The following is a 19548-nucleotide window of genomic DNA, read 5'->3' on the forward strand; positions in this document are numbered from 1 at the left end:
TCTTTTGCCATTTGATCACCTTCGCAGCTCTCCATGTCCTGATTTTATAACAGACTGGCATGGATCCACTTCATTCCAAAAATATAGACGCTTGCTCAAATTAAAATGCCAATGAAAGTGGTTTTCATTCCTTTTTGGGACACAACGCTCCATTAGTACAACCAGAACTACATAAAAAAAATGAAAGGATTAACTAAAAAAGTACTTTTCTTTTTATTCATTCTTTTGTCGCAAGCCAAAAAAATTGATGACACTAAAAAAAACAAAAAAACAATCTCTATGAATTGAAGACTTCATGGGGTGTGAAATTTTTGGGTGAACTACTCATTTAGAGACTACCAACATGACAGACATATTAGCTTAACAATTACTTATTTCATCAAGGGCCAAAGAATAAATTAGGCTTTAACCACTTTCAACATGGTGTCCCTATTTTGGGCATGTCATATAATTACATACATATGACACCTACAGTATTTTCAAAAGGTTTCAAATTTTTTCATAGGGCTGGGCAATGGTGACATAAACAAATCATAATATTTCTGACCAAATACCTCGACATTGATATTGTGGGGATGGCATATTCGTGCAATCACAGAATATGTACAGTCACAATGAGATAAAAACATAAAACTAAATAAAATCACAAGTAATGCCTATATAATAACTATGTGTTTAAAGGGAAGGCAAATAATGGAACAGTCCGGTAAATTTAGAAGATTACATGACTTTAGTGAAATTAAGCTTTCAACACTTAGTATATCACAATATTATGATATCCAAAAAAACAGACACACACTAGTCATCTAGTCTCTATAATGGATATAATATTGATATATTGCCCAGTCAGTTAGTCACTGAAGCCAGTCAGACCAGGCAGGCAGGATGGACGGATGGAGATGGAGGAGATAGAGATGAAGGCTAAACCGATGGTTTGACTGTGCCACCATGGTGGCAGATCAAGCAGAAGGGGACAAGAAAGGTGGAGGACAAGAAGAATTTCTGCTAGGTCACATGGTTAGCATCTCTCTCTCTGTCTGTCTGTCTGTCTCTCTCTCTCTCTGTCTCTCTCTCTCAGCAGTACAGAATGTATCCTCAGTCTTGTCATCCGTGTGCTGAAGTAACAACTCTATTGTTGTTCTATTGATTATTCCCTCTCAACGTTTAATTAATTAGTTAATTACAAGTATTCATTCCCTGAATTGATTTTGTCTCAGTTACTTACCAAAGCCCCATCTGCTGAAGGCAATACTATTTGTTCATTACTAGCGTGTGGTATTTAGCAATTTTAAGAAGAAAAAATTAAAATAGGGGTTTCATTACTTTTTCATTCCATATGGCTACACTTGTTCTATTTGTCCATAATGTGTTCAAATATAATAATGTCATCGTCATTGAATTGTATCACATTGCCATGAATGAACCTATATTGTCCATGTATCGTATTATCAACCATGCTTATCGCATCACTGTTAAAATGTTTCCCCTATTCATTACCTTCAAAAGTCACCTTTTCAGTCACCTTTTCTGGTGACTGATATTGTCCTTCTAATATGTGAGGGGCCACGCTTTTTAATTTACTGTATTCATTTATTTTGAATAATTCCTTTGGAAAAGAATAAGAAGGGGGAGGAGCCAGCAGAGACCAAAAAAATCGAATAAAAAATAATTTAAAACAGTAAACATATTCGAACGTATTAGAAAGACAATTTCAGACACCAGAAAAAAGGATGGGTGCTTTCGATAAATCTATCATGGTTAAAATGGAGTTTGAAGTTAGAATGGGTTTGTATAGGAAGTGGGCGAGGCAGCTAAAATTTATACCAAATATCTAAATACTGAATCGAACTTAAAGACTGTCTGGGTTGTTCATATAAGCCTGAGTAGACGATAAAATGACCAAAGGTTTTTTGGAAAGTGAAATATCCCTTTAAGAATGAAAATGTCTATGTATATTTTATGAACCAATGTGTGAAAGTATGTGGAACTCAATCATTTGCTAATTCTACTCGTACCAAAAATAAGTAAAAGAATAAGATGAGGTTAAAAATCCTTTGAACATGACCAAATGTGCCTGCTCTACCAGACAGATCCTTCTGAGGATTCTGGTTCTGGGCAGATCAAATCAATGAGATCCAAGCTCATTAAGCACTATTCATTCATTAACCACGAAGTGACGCGCTATAGTTTGGCCATGCCAGGCTAATGTATATCTGCTATTTTTGAATAGCCAACGCTAAAATCTAAATGACAGATGCTTTCAGATGCCGCTCCCCTCACCATGCTGGATGATTCCGTGTTCCAGTAGCCTTCGCCCCAGTTCCCCTGCCTCCTCCCGGGTTGCCATCTCACCCTCCTGAAGAAGCCAATCGATGAACTCTGAAGCAACCACTGTCCGCTCAAAGCTCAAGCCCTCCTCCTCCCTGGTCTGCAATAGGCTGTTCTCTGTGATCATCATCAACCTATGAGGAGAAAGCAGACGGACACATTCTCACATTAGGTTAAAAAGCAGTGGTTCTCAAACTTGTTCATGTCAAGGACCCCCAAATTAATTATGTATTTGAATGGTGTGTGCCAAGAAACCTCATACAAGATTTGTGTTTTAAAAATATTCAAACATCTTCAAATTTTTCGTGATTTATTTGTCCATCAACAAGGAGAATCAACAAGGACTACATTGCAGAAACATTTTATTTTTTTATATCAATAAAAAGACCTAAAGACGCCTATACATGTCCAAGCCCTGGTTTGGACATGGTACACGTCTTTTGATATAAAAGACGTGTATACACTTCCAAGGTCAATATTGTGTTAAATGAGCCATGTCACTGTGCCGGATAAACATTAAGCTACAAAATGACTCACACGTTTGATTGAATGTGACTGTGTAATGAAGTTAATGAAACATTTGCTCGTACTACGTTTTTTCATGTTCATACAAGCACATGAAGACTCACAGCAGCACATGCATTTTATTCACAGAGCATGTGTGTCCATCCGGTCTGCCAAACAGGGACCATATGAGGCGAGGTCACTAAACACAGCTGGGTGGCATTAGATATCACAAAAGCACACACCCGCCCGCATGCACGGCATGCACACATACACACCTACACAAAGAAGAGCATGACTCCTCTGAGTCCTCATCAATAAGTCAGTCTTTAAATAATCAAACACTAGCGTGTACATGTCCAAATTATAAAACAATTAGCCCTACTTGTGCATGTTCAAGCTTGTACTGTTAGGGAAATAACAGTTAAGAGTTTCGAAAGGCTGTGTCCTCCTGGCACATGTAATCTACCCTCATGACGCAGAGCCATTGGCTCTTGATCATTTATTAACATCTGTCAGGTCTGAACACATAATACTGTTAATAAGGAAGAGACAATGTCCCAATGTAGTTTTGTTTTCTCTCTTTTTCACTTCCTTGAAAGAGCTAAATTGAGATTTTACAAGTATTGTGTGTATATTTGGCATATTAATTTAGTTTGACTGAAATCCGTAATCATCAATCAGACAATACTAACCTATTTGAATAACATCACATTATTAGTGTTAGGGTGAACCCGGGTTCATGAAGAGATACATCTCACATTTGGGTGCAAAGATAAGAAAGTAAGCAGTTCCAAACAAGATATCTTGTTAAATCTTTACACGTTCAGAGTGTAATTAACACATCAGCTTTTGCTGTGTATGGTAAAACCAGCTCCATCTCAGTTGACATTAAACCTGGTCTGTTGTGTCAGTTTCTGGTCTTATCAGTGATTAAACTCAGTGGACCGTACTGTACGTTGCCCTTCAGGGCTGTAGACATATACCCATCACATGGCTTTGGTATCAGTGCTTGGCAATGGAAAGTCTCTACCAGGTTTTTAAATTGACCAAGACAGTAAATATGGCTCCCCCCCACATCCCCAGTTAAAGTAAAGGTCAAGGTAATCTATCTTGTGTAGTTCTGTTTATGTATCCTATATAATCATGATTGATGATGATGGCTTTGTGATTAAAATCCTTGCTTCACATACTGTACATCATAAGGCTCCTTTTATAGTTGATACAAATGATTCAAACATCAAAACAGGTGGCCTGGGCATGCCGAGCGGTCCAGGCACCTAGGCTGGTAATCCAGCCTGACAGCGTGTCACGAGTTTGAGTCCCGATCCCGCCATGCCAAAGTCTGCTGTCACCCAGGTGGATGTGTGTACGCATCTCGCCCTCAGGCGTCTTATTGGTAACTATAATACATAGGCTAATTGTAAGAATAGTTGTATTAACTATAATATATAGTATTAAGAACTATAATACATGGTATTATGAACTATAACAAATTGTTGTATTCAAAATGTAAAACATTAATTGTTGGATTAATAAAATTGTTATCATTTGATTTGGAGTGCTGCCATTACCACTCATCTGGTTGTATTAAGATCTTATACATAGTTGTATTAAGAATGAATGCATAGTTGCATTAATAACTAATACATTTTATAGATTCTTCCCCAAAAAAGGATCATGACACAACATGTGTAACATTTGCAAGCCTACTTCTATTGGGAACCCACACATATCAAATGCATTTTATGCTACAATTCATCAAGGGCTGGGGAAAGAATTACACCCAGCTTTTAATAATTAAAAGAATCCTGTGATCAAGTGTACACACACTCAGGAGTGGTAAGGTCATTCAGCCATGTAAAGTAAACACATTTCAGCAAATATGGTTTATGTTTATGTAGGACAAGATATGTCCTACATTCACAGTCAACCTGGTAACGTAACCTACAAAGGTCGGGTTTTCTACCCAGCGCTATGCCAGTCGTGGGATACAGCCTTCAGGACACAAGAAGCTGTGGTGGGAAATAAGAGTTTGCACTGACAGACAACTGCAATACGGTGCAACCTGCGTACTTGCGTGTGTGGCCCTCCCTATGAACAGAAGTGTAAGGGCTATTGGAGGTGTGCTCTATAGAGGCCCACAAGGGCCACACATTTTGGAAGTTGATCTTAGCCAATCGGAATGGAATACGAAAAATCGGACTACGAGGCCTATTGCCTCCAGAAACAATGTGTACCGATTTGAGTGTGTTTTGGACAAAATCTGTAGGAGCAGTAATGAAAAGAATATATGGGAGTTACATCATGATCCAAGGAATGACTTTTTTTGTTTTTTACTGTACTGTACAACCTCAGACCTCTACAAAGATTTAAGAGTTACAAGCAAAAATGTAAAGCGGTCTGTTAGTGCCACCATGACTGCGATTTGATTTCTTGACTTACTGGTTGTGCATGCAAAGTTTCACACCAATTTGTCCAGCTGTGTTGGAAATGAGCTGTTCACAGATGCACACAGACATCTCCTGCCTTTGGCTGTCCAGAGATTTAAAAAAAAACACATTCTATCTCTTGTATACCAATTTATAGTCTTTGATATGAGTCAACCGGGAATTCAACCCTGACCTCCAAGTACCAGGGCAGAGACACGCTAACCACAAGGCCACTGGTGACATTTAAAGCATAGCATGTGCAAAACATAAGGTTGAAACCCACCTCACTCATAGCTCACCAATTTAATCTACTGTATGATGGATGAGGCATCTTTTCGAACAGGATAACATGTCGACATGAAACTTTATGGGTACTGGTCACACCAACAGTTAAGAAGATATCTACTGTATGCAGACACATTACACAAACTACAACAGGATGAATGCCACTGAGATAACCTAGTAGTTGGTAAGTGAGAAATGTAGAATATGGTCTAAAAGAAAGTCGATTTGAAGCATTTAAGCAGTGTTACTTTCTAGTCTTACATACAAAGCACTATCCATGACTCTCCAGCTGGCACATTGTTGCCATCAGGCAGAAACCTTGTATCTCCATATTTATGTATAGGGCATTAATATGTTTTTTGATCAATTAATGCCCTACTACTTCATCCCACAAGAGTGCTATGATGCAACGCATAGATCTGCTATGTTCACTATTTTAAAATGATTTTAAAATAATGATAAGAATGGAACGGTTTTGGACATACAAGGTTTCCACCAGACAGCAACGACATATGGAAACATTACAACCTAATCGCAAGCAGGGAGGGAAGCTAAGCATTTTTAAGCAGGAATTAACTGTAGTGCCGCTGTGTCTAATGCTAGAGAGAAATTCCTTGGTGATTGCCCACTCTCTGCAAAAATAAAAATAATAATAAATTAAAGAAAACACAAACACACACACACACGCACACGCACGCACACAAACACGCACACGCACGCACACAACATTAAAATGTCTTTTCACCTTCAACAGTTCATCATAAAAGGTTGTAAAACATTGTCCTCCAACCTCTGTTGCTAAGGAACGGCTGTAAAAACAAAAATATAAATTCTCTGTACGTTTTGTTTATCAGAGAGAGAGAGAGAGTGTGTGTGTGTGTGTGTGTGTGGGGGGGGGGGGGGGCAGTTTAGGGACCTGCAGACTCAATATATGATTACATACAGACAAACTTATTATGTCACCTCATTTATGCAGCCTGCACTCTAATAATTAAAGATATGGTATGGGTTGTGTGTGAATGTATGTGTGTCCTTGCATGACATTTTTATTCAGGGCACAGGAAGAGTCTTTGACACATACTGTACAGGAAAAGTCTCTGGTGGTGATGGATGTTTGATGTGTAGTGTGTGTGTGTGTGTGTGTGTAAATAGTTTATGTATACTATATATTTAGATCAAAAGCCATTCCATGCTTTGAGGGAGAGCCAAGTACGGATATGACATAAGATACAAAACATTGGAGTCCAGACTATAAGGTCTAGAAAGACAAATTCTTGGTATTTCTAAAAAAGGTTACAGAGAAAGACAACACCAGTGAACCGTCTATGACTGAATCATTTAAGATGAACAAGGTTCATACAGTACAGTACAGTAGCTGCTTCACTGTGATTTACAAATGGATACTTTTTTTCTGTGTACTGTTGCACAATGTATAGTAACTAACCTGTTTTACCTGTTTATTAACAATAACTGTTTTGTTCACATTCTTATTTTAGATCCAGGAAGCAACCACAACTCATCATGGCTTCATTTCAGAAGCACCAAGCCAACTACCGTATATGTCTACTGGCAGTTAAGATTACATCCAAATCAATTCAATAAATGCAAGTGTTGACAGAGCCCATGTCACAGGCAGCACTCTGGGGGATGCTTCCGTCTCAGCACAAGGTTTTGCATTGCAGGAGTATTACAATGCAACTCTATAAGATCCAGTTCAATTATTACTGTAGATACGGTAATACCTTGACATTAACTTTTTGAGGCACTTGTCCTTCGGACAAGTACATTTCCCATTCACTTGTCCGGGCACAAAAGTCACTTGTCTGGAGCACGAGCACACACAAATACATTTTAAATTAACTAACTGTAAGTTGGTTTTGGTGAATACATATTACTTGAATATTCTCAGTTTAAGTTAATTAATAGCCCTAGAATGTCTGTGATCTAACATACATTTCATGTATTCCAAATACACAGCCATAGATTGTTTCTATCTGCGCACGGTTAACAGACTGACCTTGTCGGCATTTAAACTTGTATCACTGCATGTGCACTCACCCAATAATTAATTCCTACGGCTTGGATTCGTTTTGGGGACTAGTTTCATATTCAATTGAAAGTTCTGGCAGAAAACGTATATTTAGTAAAATATCTCCCCGAGCTGCACATGGACGACATTCACTCCGGCGAGGGGCCCGGAATGAGTGCAGGACTGAACATATCAAAACTTCCTTTAAGAAGCACAAATGTATGGGCCATATAAAAATAGGTGGTGTGATCAATTACCACCTGTCAATTGTGTGCCCCATACGTTTGTGCTTCCCAAACATCAACTGTTCCCAAAGGAAGTTTCATATTTTCAGTCCAGGTTTTCCTCGTGTAAAAGTGGCGATATTTTACTTAAAACACGTTTTCAGCCAGAACTTTCAAATGTATATGAAACTAGAGCACAATATCTGACTCCTAGTCATAGGAATTAATTCAGAATAGATACAATATCTGACTCCTAGTCATAGGAATTAATTACTGGGTGGGTACAAACACAGTAGTACAAACAGTCAAACACAGTGCTACAAGTTTATATCCAGTTGACATGGTTGTCCAAATAAAGTGGAAGAGAGATGTCATATTTATTGCTGGTTCCATATGGCTGTCATGGGGACTAATCAGTCAAACTTGCACATTGCCAGCGGAATATTGCTGACACAAACACACCCACACTAGGAACACGGTTTAGGGCTCATAATACATAATACTCTCTGCACTGATGAGAGAATCCATCAGCAAAACACTGCAATGGGTAGTTACCGGCAGAGTGTGTCATTTCACTGACGTCAAACTACCGTAGGTAGAGGCCAATTTGTTTATGTGTTTGAATGCTTTCAGCTACAGACTGAGGCAGAGTAAAGTGCACCACTATGTTTGCATGTGCTTCCTAGATTTTCTAGAGTGCATGGAACAATATACCATAAGCTAAGGAACTACAACCTGCTACAAAGAAGAGTTTCAGGACACTGAGCACAAGAAAGATGAAGGACGATTGACGGGAGAGAGGATCAAAGTTGGAAATGAGAACATTGAACAGAAGATTACTAAAATGTACTAAACAGATGACTTCTCTCTTTCTACATAAACAATTAGGCTTATTCCTGCTGTGAAAAAACACCATGATGGGAACAAATCAGATGACAAACAAAAGCAGAACCATTAGTGCTGTTCGCTGCCCCCTGATACAGCCTGCCATTGAACAAATTTGTCACCAATCACTGAGAGCTCCCTACAGTGACTGAGAGCTCCCTACAGTACTTGTTTTCATGTCCTTTTCTGGATCAGTCGATATAAGAATAATTATCAATGTAATAGTTAACCTGCAATTTCAGGGACGTTATACCATAATCAAATCAAATTGCATGTTTCTCCACTTTCAAACTGGTGTGTGGTGTCCCGATGTTGGGCATGTCATTAAATTAAATTATAATTCAAAAACAGGAAATACTGTAAATCTACAAGCTCACAATGTGCCACGATGCAATGTGTTGTGAGCTTGTAGATGGGCTACTTTTGCTATTTGTCATACAATGAATGAAGTATCTGTCTTAAGTAGTAAGAAGTAGTAAGTCTGAAGTAGTTAATAGACATTTTTCTAACAACTTCTGAACAAGGTTATTCACCATTAACATGCAGTATAACACCAAACAGCAGTTCTGTCCTGTCATGGAACAGTAGTTTCACGATAGAAGAGGCCCAGAGGCAGTACATTAAAACAGCAATAATCCACACCCCTGAAATTAAAGTAGACCTTTTGCAAATACGCTGAGGTGGATCAACACATCACTGTGTGACAAGAACACTGATAGTAGTTATATCCCTTTGTGCTCTATATTTACTGACTAGCATTGCTTAATCTCAAAAGTACAGTACAATGAGTACATACTGTACATACGGTATTAAACACACAATAGAAATGGCTCCCATGCCTTGTCACAGTGTCAGTGAAGTGTGTGTGTGTGTGTGTGTGTGTGTGTGCGCGCGCATGAATGCCTGCGTGCATGCGTGTCCTTACTTCTCATAGATCCTCTGCCCCCTCATGAAGACCTTGGATTCGTTGTCCAATGGGAACGTCCCGTCGTCCTTGCGGAAGCGATAGAACAACTTCATGTCTCTGAACTCTCGGTGCTCATCACACACTAAAGAACACAGGAAAACAAAGACACGTGAAAAAGAGGATCACCAGACAAACAGTCTCTCTCTCTTGCACACACACACACACACACACACACACACACACACACACACACACACACACACACACACACACACACACACACACACACACACACACACACACACACACACACACTTGCTTACTTGCTTGCTCGATCTGAAACCGTACTGTACAAAGAGTGAAGAGGAACAAGTTATTGGTTATTATTGTCAATCATGTAATTAGAATTAATGCTCAAGGAGTGGGGATGTTCTTGGAGCTTTTTGAGGCAGCTCCCCAGCACTTGTTCTCTCTTACCACAATATTATATGAAATCTAGATTGGAGAGAGACAGGGAGAGATGGGGGGGAGGGAGGGAGAGAGAGAGAAGGAGAGAGAGAGAGAGAGAGAGAGTGAGAGAGAGAGAGAGAGAGAGAGAGAGACTCAAGTATAACCTTGAACATTGAGACAGACAGACCGACAGAGACAGATAGACACCAGATGGTTCAGTAAAAGAGGGTGATACAAGAACACAGCCTCACCGTGGTGAATGATGCTTTGGTCTAGAAGTCTCTGCATGATCTTAATGGCTGTGTCTCTGTCCGATGCCTCCTTGTGCTCCATGAGCCAATCAATGAGCTCTTTGGCCACGAAGCAGTTTGGGTAGGTTCTCAGATGGTGGCGCCGATCTTTGATAACCTTTCCCTCATGGAGACGCAGCCTGGGTAGCACAAAAAAATACTTTTAGAGATTATTATCTTAAGCAGTTCTTCAGTATTAGATGACATTCATATTTTTTGAGGGGCACTAGCCCCTCCTATATACAGGTTTAATGTTTGTCTATAGTTCAATGTTTCAATGATAGAACTTTTTTGGGGGGGGGTCAATTAATCGATTATTAATCGACAGAGCTGTCGATTATTCGATTTGGCTGATGGTCACTTTCTGGCATCCCTAACAGATATACAGTACATCTTTCCTTGAAAGGTTTTGTAAAAACAAATCAGACACCTCAATATTTTTGAGGGGCACTAGCCCCTTCTATGCACAGCTTTGTGTGTTTTTGTGTATAAGCCGTGTTTGTGTTTGTAGCACACAATGTGATGATTGGATTTGCTGAGCACGGAATGTGATGTATGATGATAAGATCGCCCCTTAAAAATCATCACGAGTGTGATTTTTAATTGAACACTTAATTAAAACTGTGCTATACTGTCTACTTACTCTACTACTCTACTGCATATGACTATGATATGTCATGTCATGCTTCTATGGATATCCTAAATGCTGAGGTAATCTCTTCTCAAACCCACACCAAGGTTTCCTGTAGGTGGTTATCTGCAGGAAATCTTGGTCACAAGACATGAAAACACAGTCAATTGTGTACGTATAGTATACTGTACATATACAGTACTATAGGTGTATACAGTAGCTAGCTAGCATCACAATGGTTTATAATGACAAACATGCTGAGAACAAACACACAACTACCCAGACCCCACACACCACCCTGTCTAGATCCCATACACCACCCTGCCCAGAGTATTCCCCACACACCACCCTGCCCAGAGTAGACACCACATACCACCCTTCCATGATCCAAGACCACATGGTAGATGGTACTACCAAAATAGACATCCCTTACAGCAAGCAAAGGGGGTATTTGTTCTTTCATTTAGCCTCAGATGGATCTGCTAAAAGAACCAGGAGGCAGGAGATCCAGAGTGGATCCACTGATTTGGATCAGGAGCTGACTTTAGTGACTTTATTTTTTTCTGTGTTAGTTAGGTTTCGTAATATTATACATTGGCATAATGTGCTTTGTTTGCATTAATACATGTGCTGACAGTATATGTTTGAAATTTGTTTCACTGTGCAATATAAGGTCAGGTTAGCCTGGTAAACCATCCAGGTCAATAATGGCACTTGAGAGATACTGTAGAGATAATGGTGAACAGGGATAGATTTATTCACATGCTGCAGCTTTTATTCAAATCAGCAGTTACCCCTCCAGAAAGGCAGGCTTGTCAGATCGTACAGTCTAAGGAGCAGAGTACACTAGGTCACTCACCCCAACCAAACCCTCCTTCATGATACCAGTAACACTCTGCCAGCTGGCATCATAATATGCCAGGGACACAGTGTGTGTGTGTGTGTGTGTGTGTGTGTGTGTGTGTGTGTGTGTGTGTGTGTGTGTGTGTGTGTGTGTGTGTGTGTGTGTGTGTGTGTGTGTGTTTTCTCCTGTGTGATTTCTCAAAGAGAATGTACATTTGCACAAACCACACTACATGACCAGACATGACTGTTACAGAAGCAAATAAGACAGATATGTCTGTCTAGAAGATGTGATGTCAGATCAGATGCAGTACAACTACAAACTGTATGGTTACTGGTTAGGCATACAGTTTCATGAAACACGTGCCATGACCTATTGTACATGATTACATTAACCAATAGTTAATGACAATGTAACTAAGATTGTGGCCCAGCCATGGGAATATGACTATGTATGCTGTAGTTACATGGGTAGATGGAGCAGAGCAGAGCACACTTGTTCTGGGTGTGTATCATCTTTGTAGCCATCATACTATGCAATGCATTACGGTAGCAGGCTAGTAGAGGTATAAAGCACTTTACACAAACTGCTGCCTACAAGCAACATCATAGTAGTTGTTCTCAATGTGTGGTATACCCCCAGGGGGTCGCCAGCTAAATAATTGATATTTCTGAACCAAAGCAGCCTTTATAACTCTGTGATATACAGTCAATGGAACCTTATGCAGGTCCATATTTGCATGCCACCAGACTTGGCCACATTTAGGATTTTATATTATAGAATTTTGATTGATTGATTGATTGACTGATTTATTAACAGTTTGCAGAATTACAGTACGTTTCAGTACATTACAGTACATTTCAAGTACAACTCAATACAACAACTGTGGGATCCCATAGATTAAAAAAGTGGCAGTGGCTTAAATGCATATCAAACATATAAAACGGTTGAGAATTACTTATCTACAGCCTCCTTAATATGAAATCTATTGTGCAACCGCTGGCAGCTGGCTCATAGACCTAGCTGGCTTCAGATTGAGCAGGCTGCAGGAAGTATGTGAGTGAGCAGCAGTGGTGAGAATGGGGAGGGTACTTGTACATGTACAGTATGGCTTTGTTTGACTGTATGCTGCAGTGAGGCTGAAGCCTGGAACTCGATGCATGCATGCATTGCATGCTGTGCAGCTCGCCCAATTCCAAGTCAAATTAGTCAATCAGTGCATGCCAGTTGACATTCGATTCCAGGTCAAGTGCACGTTTCAAATGTATAATTCAAGTAGATAAATGTGCACGCTGACATGTCCAGATTGTTTATGCTTTCGCAATCTGGGGCAAGTAAAACCAAACAAGGACACAAAGTAGCCTATACTGTACAGCCAAATGCGTCATCCACAGCTGGTTGTTATAGAAGCAGCTATAAAACCAAATTATGTTCACAGTTCGCACGCACGCACACACACACACACACACACACGCGCGCGCGCGCTAGCTGACAGACATCTCGACAATAATGTCAGAACGAGCTTGCTCCGAACACGAGGCGAGCACGACAGATATAAGCATCAAATCATTCAAATGGAGAGCATGCATGCACAGGGCAGGCTGATAACGGTGCCATGGTTGGTCCGACCCTACCTCAGCTGTTCTCCCGTAATGAGAACCTCGGCCATGCGCTCCAACTCAGCAGCCTTCTTCTGCATCGTATTACCGATCCCGTCCATCGCTCTTCATTCATGGGCAAAACAAGAGACGAAATTAACCGTTTAAGAAATTAATCATTTAACAAAACAAATACTGCAGAGAAGTAAACACATTCACACAATGCTGAAACGTTTTGTGAAAATCCTGCACAAAATGATGCAAACAGAGACACACTGAATGCTTACCCTGCAAGCACCATAGAAGACAATAATTATTTGTTGGATTATTCCATTCCAGCAAATGAATGAAACAATGCACGCACTGAGAAATGACAGCCAAGATTCGCCAGCTCCACAGCAGCCAAAGAATCCGTTCAATGTCTCTTGAATCCTTATCCCAGACAAAACATGCACACCGCCATGCAGTTCGGCCTAAACTAATCATACATCCTCTCTGTATTGCAGAATTCCACTTTTTAGACAGTAGATGATGACTGATGGTTTAAGAAGTTTAGAGATATACTGTTCTATGTACAATCAGTTTCCTACAAGTGTTTGTTTTTCATATCACACGAGCTAACTACTACTAGTCTACTACTACACACACGCTTCGCTTTCGCCCACGGTGCAGCCGCCGATTCTCATGACGTCACTGGGGGCGTTAACTCGGGGGCGAGGCCGAAATATTATTGGATGAGTTTGATTATTCATACAGGTTCAGTCAGAAATGCTATGGCAGTAAAACGAAACGCCTGTGGTGTGGTCTCCGAGGCTCAGGCTCATTATAGACATACTGTATGCTCAGGCTGCTCTGGCAGATGTTGGTTTTATACAGAGTACAGTCACTATTTGCTGCGGGATGCTAGCCTGCATGGCTCCAGCCCCGAATCGCTACCATGAAATAAATAAATATACACTGGCAAGCTGTGCTGTGGTCCTTAACTCTAATGCCATGGACCAGAGCTATGTCCTGGACCTGGCGATTCATTCAAAAATAATGAATAATGAAGTGAAACGAAATGAAAATTCAGGCTGAGTGGAAATGATGGAAATGGTGGAAATGATGGTGAAGTCATCGTAGCCATGCAAACAACTATTCCGCTAAATTGTCACCGCACTACATGTTCAATATCTTTTGTCAAAATTATTCTTGTGGCGAGTGGGGGAGGGGCATGGGCGGAGGCGAGGCTGTAGAGCCGACCACGGCACTGTTTTTCTGGCAAATCTAAGCTAGCAAATATAAGACTTCCGGGGGACGATCTCTTCAAAATAAGAGCACCCGAAAAAAAGATTAATTTGCACATTAAAACTATAAATTAAGCATTTAAACGATGCTATAGGACACACATTATGTTTCTGTGTAAAAATAAGTAATAAGTAATGTTTTTGTGTAAAGATAAGTAATTAAAAAGTTATCTAAATGGATAAATGCTATTCACTGGAGTGCATGGACTTTATAAAGTGGACACTGGACAAAAATCCCTGCTATGTATCGACTAGTGTGACATATGCACATGTCCGGGGAGACCTCCTCTACAACACCACACTGTCCGCTAAGCAGCAGAGGTGTAAAACAAAAATTGGCACGCCATACAGTGAGGTGAAACATAAAAAAAAATCCCATTTCCAGACTAAAGTCAACTAAAGTGGACACTGGACAAAATTCCCTGCTATGTATCGACTAGTGTGACATACGCACATGTCCGTGGAGACCTCCTCTACAACACCACACTGCGTATGTCACACTAGTCGAGTTGACTTTAGTCTGGAAATGGGACACCTTTTTTTATGTTTCACCTCGCTGTATGGCGTGCCAATTCTTGTTTTACACCTCTGCTGCTTAGCGGACAGTGTGGTGTTGTAGAGGAGGTCTCCCCGGACATGTGCATATGTCACACTAGTCGATACATAGCAGGGATTTTTGTCCAGTGTCCACTTTAGTTGACTTTAGTCTGGAAATGGGACATTTTCTTATATTTCACCTCGCTCTATGGCGTGCCAATTTTTGTTTTACACCTCTGCTGCTTAGCGGACAGTGTGGTGTTGTAGAGGAGGTCTCCACGGACATGTGCGTATGTCACACTAGTCGATACATAGCAGGGATTGTTGTCCAGTGTCCACTTTAGTTGACTTTAGTCTGGAAATGGGACGTTTTTTTATGTTTCACCTCGCTGTATGGCGTGCCAATTTTTGTTTTACACCTCTGCTGCTTAGCGGACAGTGTGGTGTTGTAGAGGAGGTCTCCCCGGACATGTGCATATGTCACACTAGTCGATACATAGCAGGGATTTTTGTCCAGTGTCCACTTTAGTTGACTTTAGTCTGGAAATGGGATATTTTTTGACCTTTCACCTCGCTGTATGGTGTGCCAATTACATTTTTACACCTCTGCTGCTTAGCGGACAGTGTGGTGTTGTAGAGGAGGTCTCCCCGGACATGTGCGTATGTCACACTAGTCGATACATAGCAGGGATTTTTGTCCAGTGTCCACTTTATAAAGTCCATGCACTCCAGTGAATGGACTTGGGCACTCCAGTGCATGGACTTGGGCATTTATCCATTTAGATAACTTTTTTACGTTATTGAATTACTTATTTTTACACAGAAACATAATGTGTGTCTTCACAATAACTGTAATGTAATAACAATACTAATAATGTAATGTAATAATTATTTAATTAACTACGCTTTTATTCTGAAAGCAACCGGATGTCTTAAATTTGCTAGCTCTCAAACAGGAAATTCTAGATTTGCTAAAAGAACGGAGCCGTAGACCACCATCATATTACTGTATTTCCTGTTTTTATCTGAAGCGCACATTTACCAAAATAATGGTTCCTTGGCTTGGCTGTATATAGATTCAAGACTATTATGTGTCAGGCATTTCCCTTTGCCGTGATTACACACAATCCCTGTGGAAGTCTTACTTATTATGTCCGTGAGACATCTTTAACTTAAACCAGAAGAAAATAAACAACAGCAATAATGAGCTAAAACGCTATAATATTTTATTGTGAAATGTGAGAACAACTTTCAAACGGAAGTTTGTTTCGTCATTTTATAGATCACTGTTGCTACCGGGAAATTTGACAAGAGTGCGAACTGCGAACAGGATAACTTTCATTTGATATTATTTTATCCATATCGTAATACGGTGATATAACGACCTAAAGAGATGGACCGATACGTGTTGGTTGTATATTTTAACCAGAAAGAAGAAAACGACCCCAAAGAGGATTTTAAACGTAAGCTTTCTTTCCCTATTCGGGCTAATGGTAAAGCTAACAGCTACAACTCTACCACAAGGCACACCACCTCACAAACACAACTTTTTGTAAAGAATAAGAATAATACATTCAGAGAGAGAGAGAGAGAGAGAGAGAGAGAGAGAGAGAGAGAGAGAGAGAGAGAGAGAGAGAGAGAGAGAGAGAGAGAGAGAGAGAGAGAGAGAGAGAGAGAGAGAGAGAGAGAGAGAGAGAGAGAGAGAGAGAGAGAGAGAGAGAGAGAGAGAGAGAGAGAGAGAGAGAGAGATAACACACAATATATTACACATTCACAACACGCTGAAAGATCATCATATTAAAGACTAAACAAGCTGTTCGTCTTTGTAAAACACTGAACAATAAACAATAGTTTATCCAGTGAAAATGTAAACATGAATAAATAGATACAATCAACATTCAACATATTAACACACAGTGGACTTTGAAAGATGCTAATGAATACAGAAATTATTGTTTTCAGTCATAAATTAAACGTCATAAACTGTCCTTGCTCTCAGCTCTGGAGCCAGCCAAGCAGATATTTGACAGACTCCTCTACATATCCTGTCAGCAATCAACAAGAGCTGCGTCTGTATTCCCAGGTATGATAATGTGTGATGACTCCATAGCCTTGATAATAACTAATGTTCCTAGGACTGTCACAATTATTACATAATCGCCAGATGGCAATTATCTGAGCTAATGGCAATTCTTTTTTGCATTATCATGACATAGGCTATATGTTGAAACATGTCAAACATTTTTTTTAAAGTAGGGCTAATCCCGTTCTTATTGATAATCATAATTATGTTTTACCAGCTTGTTCTTTGAGTGGCAGTCCATCAGTGCAGAAGTGGTATTTTGCCATCCAGGCCTGTCAGGGAGCAGCCCAAGTAAGATGTTCTAAGACATTTATCACTCTTCATCACTGTTATAAACATTTCTTTCAAACATTTTAAATTCTGGAGCATCATTTGATAATTTGAAAAAGAGATAGATTCTTATTTTTTTCTAGGCAGAGAATGAATGTGTCTTAACTTTTGATCATAGTTTTGTAGCCCAGACTGGGAAGAGCTTGATGGAGACGTCCAAAAGGTTGACCGTGAAGATGCCAGCCCTAATGTTATGGAGTCATGTTTACGATCTCTGAGCGATCAAGAGGGACAGGAACATGATGACCAGCCAACACTGACAGAGTGAGTGTCCTATGCGTGTGCTTTTTATCTGAATGTTTATTAATGAAGATATTGCGCATAAGTGTAGGCCTACTGCATGTTGTGAACTGTAACATCCTACTTTGAGATGACAATCTCAAAGTAGGGTTCACATTTTCACAAGAAGGGTTGGCAATATGTGAAAACATGAAAATCACATTAACCAGAATAAATTCCTCTTATATTGATAAATATAATATTTGTCAGTATAGGAAAAAAAGTTTTTCCCCATATTTTTGTCTGTTTAGTTTTAAACAGACAATATTATTGTTGACGTTATTATTATCATATTATGGTACATCTGCCTTTGTAAATGCTTAGTAGTGTTCATTTTGAAAATCAAAATTGTGTATGGTGATCTAATATGGATCTCAGACTTAATGTAGCAAGTATGTGCAGCAGTTGTCTATGTCTTCTCTATCCTATATTACAATTGAAAACATGTGCCCAAAAGCACGCACAGGAACAAAAGGCACCAGCTACTACGTCACTGACACGCTGCAACACGCTGCAACACACACTGCAACAACACACTAACACGACACAGCCTTACCCTCCGCGTCGATCCACGGCTATCTCCTCATGTCGCGCCGCACGGCCACACTCGACACCAGCCGCGTAAAAATTGTCATCGCACTGCCACTAAAGCCGGCTCCCGTCCACACTCGCAAACAATATCAATATCAATAATAAACACAAACACGCCACAAGCACCGACACCCCCGCCTAATTTGTTGCCACGTCTATGAAAACAAGCCCAGAAAAAATGCCATTCAACACGCTACTTACAACTCGCTTACAATTCGCGGACCTGGCAACACTGCATCCTGTTTTCCCATTGGCTACGGTTGCTTACAACACGCATTTGCACTGCATCTTGGGAGAAACACAGCTTAATGTAGGGGTCACCGATTGCTGTGCTACATCCCCCTCATGTTCTCACCACCCCGTTCGGCTGCACCACACACACTAACCTACAGAATTCTCCACATGCAACACAGGGCCCTTATTGGCTAGCCCCCTCACATGGCGATCCCCACGCTGCAAAACACAGGGCAGCCAGACACACACACACACACACACACACACCACACACACACACACACACACACACACACACACTCATTCTAACTTGGATGGACAGCGCCGCGATTACATACACAGTTTACCATACGTCCTCTTCTGGGGGCCTGTCCGGCCAGTCCGGGTGGTTTTATACATTCCTTCAAATGTCCGGGGTTTCACACGTATCGCCTGTAGTGTATCGCTACGCTCACAGACCATTCACACCAATGTGTATTACAATGCACGTTCAATGCTTCGTAGTGGCAAAACACTGTGAGAGGTGGACTTTCAGCCCGAACCCCGGAATGTGTATTCTTCATAACTCTGCATGCGCTGCACGCTCACACCACTACCACTGGTCCCGACCGCAGATCAGAGAAAGGCTCGCTGGCTGCTCCGCTGTCTGCAGATAGACAGACAGCGGAGAACTATCTCATCATTGACATGCAGAAAAAGTAGGCTGCTGTTTTCTTAGCTTTGTGACTGACCAATGACAAGCACATTGTATTGTCTGCAAAGGAACTATGTGTCTGTCACAAATACAAGTTCTGTCCTGCA

General features: G+C 40.4%; 2 protein-coding genes across 2 annotated transcripts in view; one reads left to right on the forward strand and one right to left on the reverse strand.

The window, feature by feature from the left end:
* The window catches only part of deptor (DEP domain containing MTOR-interacting protein), a 35438-nt gene extending 21377 nt beyond the window's left edge, over positions 1–14061 (reverse strand). The window contains exons 1-5 of the mRNA XM_079502620.1: positions 13695–14061; positions 13444–13533; positions 10296–10474; positions 9613–9736; positions 2281–2462 (exon numbers count right to left, since the gene is read on the reverse strand). Of these exons, the coding sequence (XP_079358746.1) occupies positions 2281–2462; positions 9613–9736; positions 10296–10474; positions 13444–13533; positions 13695–13708 (589 nt within the window). The 5' untranslated portion in view covers positions 13709–14061. The remainder of the gene's footprint in view (positions 1–2280; positions 2463–9612; positions 9737–10295; positions 10475–13443; positions 13534–13694) is intronic.
* Positions 14062–16522: 2461 nt separating this feature from the next.
* Positions 16523–19548, forward strand: part of mtbp (MDM2 binding protein) — a 53465-nt gene continuing 50439 nt past the window's right edge. Inside the window, exons 1-4 of the mRNA XM_079503340.1 lie at positions 16523–16693; positions 17230–17313; positions 17531–17604; positions 17762–17907. Of these exons, the coding sequence (XP_079359466.1) occupies positions 16624–16693; positions 17230–17313; positions 17531–17604; positions 17762–17907 (374 nt within the window). The 5' untranslated portion in view covers positions 16523–16623. The remainder of the gene's footprint in view (positions 16694–17229; positions 17314–17530; positions 17605–17761; positions 17908–19548) is intronic.

Source organism: Electrona antarctica (genome assembly GCF_951216825.1).
Source record: "Electrona antarctica genome assembly, chromosome: 6".
Taxonomy (NCBI): Eukaryota; Metazoa; Chordata; class Actinopteri; order Myctophiformes; family Myctophidae; genus Electrona; species Electrona antarctica.